This window comes from Ochlerotatus camptorhynchus, unplaced genomic scaffold, assembly GCF_037179485.1.
Source record: "Ochlerotatus camptorhynchus isolate MF236.1 unplaced genomic scaffold, CSIRO-AGI_Acam_v1.1 ptg000094l, whole genome shotgun sequence".
Classification (NCBI taxonomy): Eukaryota; Metazoa; Arthropoda; class Insecta; order Diptera; family Culicidae; genus Ochlerotatus; species Ochlerotatus camptorhynchus.
The window spans coordinates 5491151-5500953 of NW_027040584.1; the positions used below are offsets into that span (position 1 = coordinate 5491151).

At 42.2% G+C, this 9803-nt stretch overlaps 1 protein-coding gene across 1 annotated transcript; it reads right to left on the reverse strand.

Moving 5' to 3' along the window:
* Positions 1 to 2814: 2814 nt before the first annotated feature.
* On the reverse strand, positions 2815 to 3828 carry LOC135698810 (uncharacterized protein K02A2.6-like). Its single transcript, XM_065218943.1, has one exon. The coding sequence runs from the start codon at positions 3826 to 3828 to the stop codon at positions 2815 to 2817; it is 1014 nt and encodes a 337-aa protein (XP_065075015.1).
* Between the last annotated feature and the right edge of the window lie 5975 nt (positions 3829 to 9803).

Genomic DNA, 9803 nt, shown 5'->3' on the forward strand with positions numbered 1-9803 from the left:
GTTCGTATTCCGAAGATGTGAGGTTGGGAGGCTCTGTCATTAGGAAAATTGATTGGATTAAATGGAATGGCTTCAGCTCAGTGTTTCATTATCGGTCGGTACCTAACTGCAGGTAGATGTAATGCCTTCATTTCAACTTGCAATGGCATGTCCTGTCATGTTGATTGATTGGAAGTAAATTGTCCTCTAAATGGCCACCGCATAGGAAGCCAATTGTGAAGGGGAACCTCTTGGTTCTTGGATCGTGTTTGCACAATACGTGGGATGGTTTCTTAAAGCTGTCATTTGCAGTCCTATTTTTTATGAAGGTGCCACCAGGCCGTATCCAATGGATATTTAATATGTAAAGCAAACTCATTGGAAATCAACATAATTTATAATTCAATAAACACGACTCTTCACACCATAAAATCATTGATTTATATAAATAAAAAAGAAAATAAAATATATTAGTTTGTACCATAAATGTTTCTTTTAGTGCAATAAATAATTTTGGGTTTCAAGTATTTGTTTGATAATGAAATCTTATGTATTCAATAAAATATTTGAGACAAATTACGTTTAATGTTTTGTTGTTGAATGGTGAAATTTAAGGATCATTATTCTTTGAAATCGTCAACGCCAATAATTAAACAGTGCAGTCTGATTTTTACTCTTGAGATAGCACATGACCACCACGTGTTGGACCGTATCACCACTTCGTGATTGTCAAGCTTTCCATTGTTCCATTATTATCATCCTGAACTGAGAAACATTAAAGCCCTGCACACTAAGATTATTTTACCGAAAGCTCAACAGCTGAACGTTCGGTAAACAGTTTGGTGATTTTTCACAGATATTCGTTAAATCAGGCATGCAGATATAAAGTCACAGCCCATCGTTGACGTCGATGCCACATCTCAACTAAGCATTCCAGTAGACATTATAACATACACGACCATATTGACGACCAACCAGATCGACAGAAAGGGAAGGCGTTTTTGAATTCGGTTCGCTCCGACTCCAACCCAGAATGTAAAACAACAGCGGTGACGAACTGGGTGAACCTCATCCACTAACGGTTCCTAATGTGAAAAATGTTAAATGTTCAGTATTATTTAAATATTTTGGATTAGAACCTTATTATTTCTTAAATATTCTGTCTAAATTCGGGACCTCTTTAAAATTTTATTGGAAACTTTGAACAATTTCAATCAGCCTCAAAAGGCGAGGGGCGCGAACTTCTAGGTATAAGTGCGCGATATTTAAAATATATCGTAATTATTTTAATACTCTGAAGGTAGTAATAATTTGAATTTAAATAGTTTAAGCGGCATTGAAAGCAATTAACAAATAATGAACGATAATTTCTGTAACGACATATAATTTAAACATATTGAAAACAATTTATACATTAAATTGTGTAAGTAATTAAAGTATTTATAGAAATGAAGACGTTAATATATCCAGAGGGACAAATTTAAAGAATTTCAAAGTTGATACGTGTTTTGGAATGTAGCAATAGCGTACCGTAGCGTACCTTTAAGGATTTTGAACGTACCTGAAAGCTTCCCGGAAATCCCGTGTCCCGCTGGATAGACATACGATTTCAGCATTGACCAAGTCGATCGACCAGATTTCTACGGAAATGTGACGTACCAAATGCGTACTTTACGAATCTGGTATTAATTTTTAACGTACCTCATATTTTCACTTAAATGTTCATACTTAATTTTTTAAATCGGTTTATATCTAAGTTCTGGGAACGGAACTGAATTTCTCGAAAATTTTTAGTCCAATTTCATATAAAAAACATTATACTTAAGTGCACTCTAGCCAGTTTGAGGACCAAACACAGTTTTCTTATTTGCATCCCTTAAAAATATACTAATTTCGAACAAAACCCTGAATTTCATAAATAATTATGGAGACGCATGATGCTGTTTGGAAAACTCCATCATCTGAAATGCCTTGAATACTTTCTGATCTGATTTTAATAACAACTAATATTATTTTAAAAATTCAATTTTTTCAATGAAACATTAGAGAAACCTGATCAAATGATCAGATATCTTTCAGAAACTATTTCTGAATATTCCTGGAATACTTTCTGATTGGTTATGACCAAAGTACCTAATTTGAATTCACTTATACTCAAAAGTATCCTGGAAATGTATTCAAACACATGCCTTTCAACCTCTTCTTGCATCTTACAAGTACAAAATATGATTATAAAATCTAATGATTTTAAAATTCAGAAAATCATGTTTTTATAGCAAGTGAGTGGAAGCAAGCCTGGTCCGATCCTGGTTGGTCTCGTTCGCTATCGTCTTGTACGAGATAGGAAGATGCTCGATGGACTGGCAGACGATGTTGCAGATTACAGTTTCAACCTCAATCGACGCAATGATGTAGTCCTCGTCCGGCTTAATATGTGAGTTGATTAGGCGAGAAAGGATGTCTGTATGTCCGAAATGGTCAGTGGATATGTACTCGATTAGAAAGTCATACAGAAGCATAGTGAGGGCCCACCTTTGAAGCCGGTTAGCTGTGTATGGAGGTATTCCACGCTTTGAACCGAAAATCTCTAGCAGCGGTTTGTGGTCGGTCTGAAGAACAAACTGCCTTCCGTAGATCATTCTGTGGAATTTTGTGACCGCATACACCAGACCCAAGGCTTCCTTCTCTATCTGGTTGTACCGGGACTCAGCTGGCGTCAGGCTTCGGGATGCATGGTAAATAGCCTTCTCTAATCCGTCTGGAAATCGGTGTGCAATGCGAGCACCAATGACCACATTTGACGCATCTGCAGACACAACTATTTCAAGACGAGGATCACGAGTGCGTCAGCATGAGCGATGACTGGAGGATTTCTTTGAAACGATCAAATAAACACTGGCAAGCCTCGGACCACTGGTAGTTGGAATCCTCCTTGAGCAGCTCATCCAGCGGTTGGCGTAGTGTACGCATTTCCCGAATGTATTTTCCGTAATAGTTTATCGCACCTAAGTACGAACGAAGCGTAGGAACATCGTGAGGAGGAGGCATGTTGACGATTGCTTTCACTTTTTCCGGGTCCGGACGAATGCCCTCTGTATCCAGAAGCTGGTCCAAGTACTTCACCTGGCGCATGAAGAATCGGCACTTTTCGTATTTTGCCGTAAATCCATACTCTTGAAAGCGCTGTAGAACACGGTATAGGATGTCGTCGAGATATGGAGATGTACACGGGAGCCCACTTAGCATGGTATCCATGATCTGCTGGAAAGCGCCGGGTGCACACTTGACACCAGGGGAAAGCCGATTGAAACGATAGAGCCCCTTGTGGGTGTTGATGGTAACGAGCTTCCTGCTTTCCTCGTCGAGCTCAACTTGTAGGTAAGCATCCGACTGATCTATGTGGCTAAACATCGTGCAATTCGCCATCCGATTAAATATGTCTTCCGGGAGTGGAAGCGGGTAGCTATTTGATTCGAGCGCATTGTTTAATCCGGTGGGGAAATCCGCAGAAATGCGCACGGAGTGATCCGGCTTGCGGACAACTACGATGGGAGCTGCCCAATCTCCATACGTCACTGGTGTGATGATACCCAAATCTTCAAGCCGCTTCAGCTCGTCTTCAACTACGGCCTCCATGTTGTACGAAACTGGCCGCTTGGGTTTGAATACTGGCTGAGCGTCCGACTTGAGAGTGAGATACACTTGTGTTTTGATGCACAGTCCCATACGATTGGTGAACACATCGGGGAAATTGGCCTTCAATTCGACTACCTGGTGATCTGGTTGTTGGCTACCGACCAACTTGCACAATGATGAAAATGGTACGTCCCAGAGCCCAAACTCATCCATTAGATCTGAGCCTAGAACATTCAGGGAAAGGTCAGTACAACAAACGTAGCAATTATCTTCCTTATGAGTTCCGCCGATAGTGTACGTTGCTCGGAACATGGCCTCGATGTTTAGTCTGTCTCCGAAAGCTGTTTGCACTTGACAGTCCGGTGGAGACGTTTGAGGTGTCCCGACATTGATCCAGTTCTGCCTAGATGTCCGAACCCGAGTCCAGCTGCATTTCAACCGGAACTCCGTTGATCGCCGTCTCCTCATAGCGCCGGCTGTGCATCACGTTCTTTACGGTTACAATCCTGGATGCGTGGTGGTTTTTGTTTATCTGCTTCCCTTTGAACGAATTAGAACTCGGCGTGGATGTGGCCGGTTATGGCCGGTGCGGCCACAGTCACGGCACTTGTGAGTCTTGAAACTGCATTGGCTAGAGAAGTGCATGCCGCCGCTAGACCAACACGGTGTCTTCGGTGTGTCGGATTTGTTACCGCCAAACTTCTTCTTGTGACGGTTGTCGTGGGGGGAACTTGCTCGAACAGCTTGCGATGCAACAGTGCCAGCAGCGGAGGCAAAATGACTGCCGATTAGCGAAGTGTCTTTCTTCAAATTAATCATGCTTTTGCACTCCTCTACTATCTTCTCCAGTGTGATGTCCTGTGTTTCGTTAATTTTAGACAGCAAGCGCATCCAGATGTCCGCGTCCTTAGATGATCTCAACCCGCACACGAAAATAAGGGACTTAAACTGGTCCTCTTTGAGCTCCTGCAGCTTGAAATCGACGCAAGCTCTGTTTACCCTACAGGAGTAGGTAATTAAATCTCCATTTTCCCCCTTCGCCGTCTGGTGGCACTGGTACCGACGATGGAAGGTGGAAACCGGACTGCCGAAAATGGTTTTCAATTTGGCAATCGTTTGCTCGAAGGTGAATTCCTTTGAGAGTTTGGGAAGAATGAACGAAGTGTAGCTTTCGTGTGCTGCGGGGTTGAGCTTTCGAAGCAGTAGCCGTACTTTCGCGCCGTCGTCCAATTTGGCAGCGTCCTTCTCAAAAAGATCTGCATACCTGGAGAACCATGCATCGAATGAACATTCCTTTTCCAGATCGTAAGTAAACTCGGTAATATTGCTCGCTAGGTAATCTAGAACTAGCTCGTTCTGGTTGATGCTCTGGACATTTCCTTAGATGTTTGCCATCTGCTCCGCCATCCGGTCGGGTCATCAGTACTTGTTGGTTGCTTAGGAGCTGCAAGATTGTTTCCTTGAACGGTTGATCCGCGGTGCCACCTGCGGCTCCTGGTACTGGTGGTTGTGGCCCAGGCATGGCGAACACGCGGATGGTACTCGACGCGACGTTTTTCGACCGATTTTCGAGAGAAAACGAAAAATATCCGGCACGACTTTGTTTACAGCCTTATCGCCAATTTGTTACGATGTAAGAGTGAACCGAGTGATGTAACGTAACAAACAAATAAACTTTGTTTTAGGACAGAATACAAAGTTATAATTAATACTGTTCAGCCGGCGATTACTAATGACGTTTCATTCTCTGATAACAAGATGACTGCGATAGCATCCGGTCGAATGACAGCTGTCGGGTGACAGCCGTGAGTTTAGGGGAATAGGGTCGCACTCCAACAGTAATGCACCACGAAAATGTGATTTACCAGCATAACTGGTTATTTAAAAGAAATTCCATGTTGAATTTGAAAAAAAAAACAGAAAAATTACGGGAACTTCAGGATAGATCTTTGAACTTCAAGGCACATAGTACGTATTATTGTAGCTACATCTGATACCTGCAAGTTTTTCGCTAATGACAGCTAATAAAGCAGCAATTCAAGCTTACTATCCGTCTCGATGGAAGAAATGGCTGCTGTTTAAAAATGTTAGACAGTATTAATTTTGTAGTCATTATTATTAGTTGTACGATCAGTGAAGAGTATCAGTTTAACTCACAAGTGCCTCATGAAGAACCGAGTCATGCCACTTATTTATTAATAGCCCCCATTCCACTGAGACCACGAAGATAGTGAAATACAAACTACTTTCGAATACCCTCGCAAACCATTACAAGTTCCAGCGAACTCCATCAACACAATGCAAATTTACCTGACAGAGTACTAGCATAGATGCTTTTTGCAAAGCATGCCTTCCACCTTCCTGTGCCCCAACCCGTCAAAATATACGAGCAAACACGAAACCCGATCCACCTTCAGCACCATCGAAAAGTGAAACGGTTCTACCTTGTACCGAACGCCTTTTAAAAATAGCCACATGAAACTGATGATGTTCGATAGCGCTACTGCTGGCTTCTACTCGGTTGGCAGCACCACACCATTGCACCGCATCAGCTTCTAATGATATCAATCATCCAGCCTTCTTCCCAGCACAGTCGGAGTCGGAACCTTTCAACCCCCCAATCCGAACGCAATAGAAAACGGAAAGTGGCACCTGTTGAGCTTTATTCTGATGTAGACGAATCCTTCTGCCGGAGAAGGGTTCCACGTATTTCCCCGTAAGAAACCAACGACGACGACGACGACGACGACGAGAAGATGAACTTTCTACGAAGCCACTCTCCACTATCTCACTCTCAATGGCGCTGCGGGGTTCACCTTTCAGTGTAGGAGGAGGAAATCTACCACTGAACGATGAAACAATACAGCTTTTATAGAGAAACAAATCGAATTACTCTTCTGATTAAATTACCTGTTGTGTGTGTGTGTTGCTTGGTTGCACCTTCCTAGGCTGTTGCTGCACTTGCCATCGTGATTCATATCTGAGAGGAAGAAGTGCATCCTTTTGAAGAATTTGAGAAACTCTGTTGGTCCGGATTGAATTTACCATCGGATTGAACGAAGCTATGTTATTCTTACGGACGAATTGTTCGAACAATATTTGAAAACGCATCCATCAACTACCAACTAAAACATTGAAAAAAATTATACAAATTGCATTTGGAAAACTTTGGAAATCCAGGCTGCATGACAGCCACGGAACTGCTGCGTTCGCTGGTTTACTTTTGAACATTTTTTTTTTCTCTCATTCAACGCGAGGAAAGTTTTTCCTGAAAATTCGATTATGACCGTTGTCGGCCCGTCTGGAACAGAAGAAGGTGGTACCAGCATGAGTCGGAAAAAAAATTACAAATGTTTGGTACAGGAGTATTGCCAGAAGGGCTTTTTTCTCAGGAACTTGATGAGAAATAGCATTTGAGAAAATTTAATCATTCTTAATTATTGTGCGGGTGTAAAAATTGGCTGGTGTCGACATTCACCGGTTGGTTTGAGCCAAGATCCGTGCTCGTGGGGAATGTTCCGGGGCTGGACTGATTTATGCAGAATGTGTGAATATTTAAGCATTTATTTTGGATGAACTATGATTCGTTTTAAGGGAGAAACATACAGGCTTGGTACTTTTTTTTTGTAAATTCTTTTATTTATCAAGGCTCAAATGCGGAATCTTTACGGAGCCGTAGTTCATTTTTTTCGTTTTACAATGTTTCTTAAAAATAGAGTTCGTACAAGAGGTGTCCAAATACTCGCGGCTTACTCGAGGCTACGGGCTATAATCTATTAGAAGGTAGGGAAGGGATCAAGAAAAAGGTACACAAGGATGCGATTGATATATTTATCTCCATCGCCGTTCACTGGCTGTTTTTCGCCGATTGGCCATGGGAGATGCAGTGAGGTAACGGGAAAGTGTTCTTGATCTCTGGAGATGACTGGTGGTTGTTTACAACTGCAACGAAACATAAAAAGTGGGGCTTGCGAAGGGACAAAGACGAGAGAACACATGAAACAAACTGATCAAAGTACTCAGGGCAAACCAAGGGAAGAACAGACAAATTGACACTTAACCGATCGTAGATAGCCTCACAAAGGTAGATTTCTTCTTTGACATATCCAAATTCAATTTAACTAAAAGTATTTAAAGTGCACATAGTTATTGATAGGACAACTAATTTGGAATAGGTTTGAAGCAATTCACTTTGCAAAATATAATTGAAACACTTGGTGGCTAGCATGCTGCGTTGCGGCCGTTGGTCGGATGGACGCCGTCGAGGTCGATGGATCCAGCTGGACTGGCGATCAGCAGATCGACCACAATAGTGGGAAAACCACGAGGGAGATATTGATAGTGGTTACTCACGTACCTTGTCGTGCGATACGCCGATCGCTTCGCAGGGTGTTTGTAGTGGCATGGGTTGCGAACTACCAACTGGGGTCGGGTCACGTGTTAACGGATGAACGTTATGTTAACAGCAATTAGCCGATCGTGTTCGGACTGATGATTTGCGGCTGCTCACTGACAAAGCCGCGCCTGGATATCGAACGAGGATTCGTTCACAAGTCTTCTCATCCGCGCAGGATGGCATTCACCGACTACACGGAACCGTATGTTGACGGACGGTCGATTTTCACTCGAGATCACAAGATTTTCTTCTGTGCGCACTAGAGTGGAATTTTATAGGTAGGGAAAGGAACTAACGAAATCGGGCACGTGTCGAATGGTTCGATCATTAACGTACCAGGCAATCCGATCAAAACCCCCGCACAAAAGGTCCAAAGGACACCACTCTACCTCTTTCACCTCCTAGTAAATGTGTCAGTGATAAGTCACCACCTAAAGCTTTTTCCGCACTCAAACTGCCCAATGTAACTTTTTCGGAGATGATTCTCCAATCAATAGCACTCGAGTAAAAAACCGCGTATTCGAACTTACTGGTGATTTCTTCAAGAATCAAAAGAGAGCTTCTCACTGGGTGGAATGCCTTATATACCATCTGCTCTCTTGTCGCTGATCCCCGCTCTCTCTCTCTCTCTCTCTCTCTCTCGGTAATCACCCACTTCCTGTTGATGCCAGAGTTGTAGACGCCATGTTTAGTACAGATGATAACGTCATTCGTGCTCTAGACATTTAGCAGGATTTGTGTTGGAGGCTGCTTAAAACTAGCTTTCCCTACCATACGCTTTTTTATAATTCTTGTTCGAGGGTAATCTAGTCGCGCCTTTGATTAGTATCCTAGCTATTAACAGAAATTAAAGGACTTTTAGTTGTAGCATACACCACTATCTTTATATTTATCAATTCATTTAATTTCTTTTGGGTTTTAATACAATTTCAATAATTGCAATGTCATATTAGGAAAAACAATGTTTATCATAGATAGGTTGTGCCCTAGTTTTATTTATGTATTACTTTTACTGTACCTATTTCCTAGCGAGATCACTCCCCTTCCATAGCTTCTCATCCATTTCTAACAAAGCTACGTTTCTAGCGATTGGAAACGCGTCCTAACGCCTGACAGCGCCATCACTCGCAATGGATGAACAACCATGGAACTCATATTGGTAAAGATGGAAAGTTGATTGAAAGTTTTGAATACAAATAAATCATTTCGTTGGTTACACACAAAACTTAAATTGATACATAAACAGACAAATCACTATCACACTCTCAAACGCTAGTAGTTTTAAACGTCACAGTTGATGATCGACGAGAACATTGGCCATTTAGAAGCTAGTTGCTTCAAAACAGTATTCAACATTGGAATCATCAAAACAATAATGTTCCTTATGGAGTCAGACATATTCAATATTTCGAGAATGCCATCTACAATTCCGGAAAACGTGAACATGGCTGCATGTTGTCCTGCATTGGAAGAAGCTGGAAGCCGCGGAAAGTCCCTATCAACATCAAATGGTTTGAAACTCGGTGGAGGGGCTTTTCGGAACATTACCGCTACTTCCTGGTTTCTTCAAGATAACTTGAGGTTCAATACGAAAGGCCTCCTGAGGCTGTTACGTGATAATTTTGGATCGCTTCCTAGGTGGAGCTTTGAAAACGAAATGACTTACCTCGCCAGGGTCAGAGCCCTGATCATCAACCGAGGTTGGTTTGGTTGTATTTATTAAGGAGATTTTCAGCAATCATCATCAACCGAGAGAATGTTCAAGGGGTTACTACACTGAGGAACTCGGGAA

Coding starts and splice junctions, on each gene's coding strand:
- LOC135698810 (XM_065218943.1), bottom strand. CDS start 3,828: ATGGATGAGTTTGGGCTCTGGGACGTACCATTTTCATCATTGTGCAAG.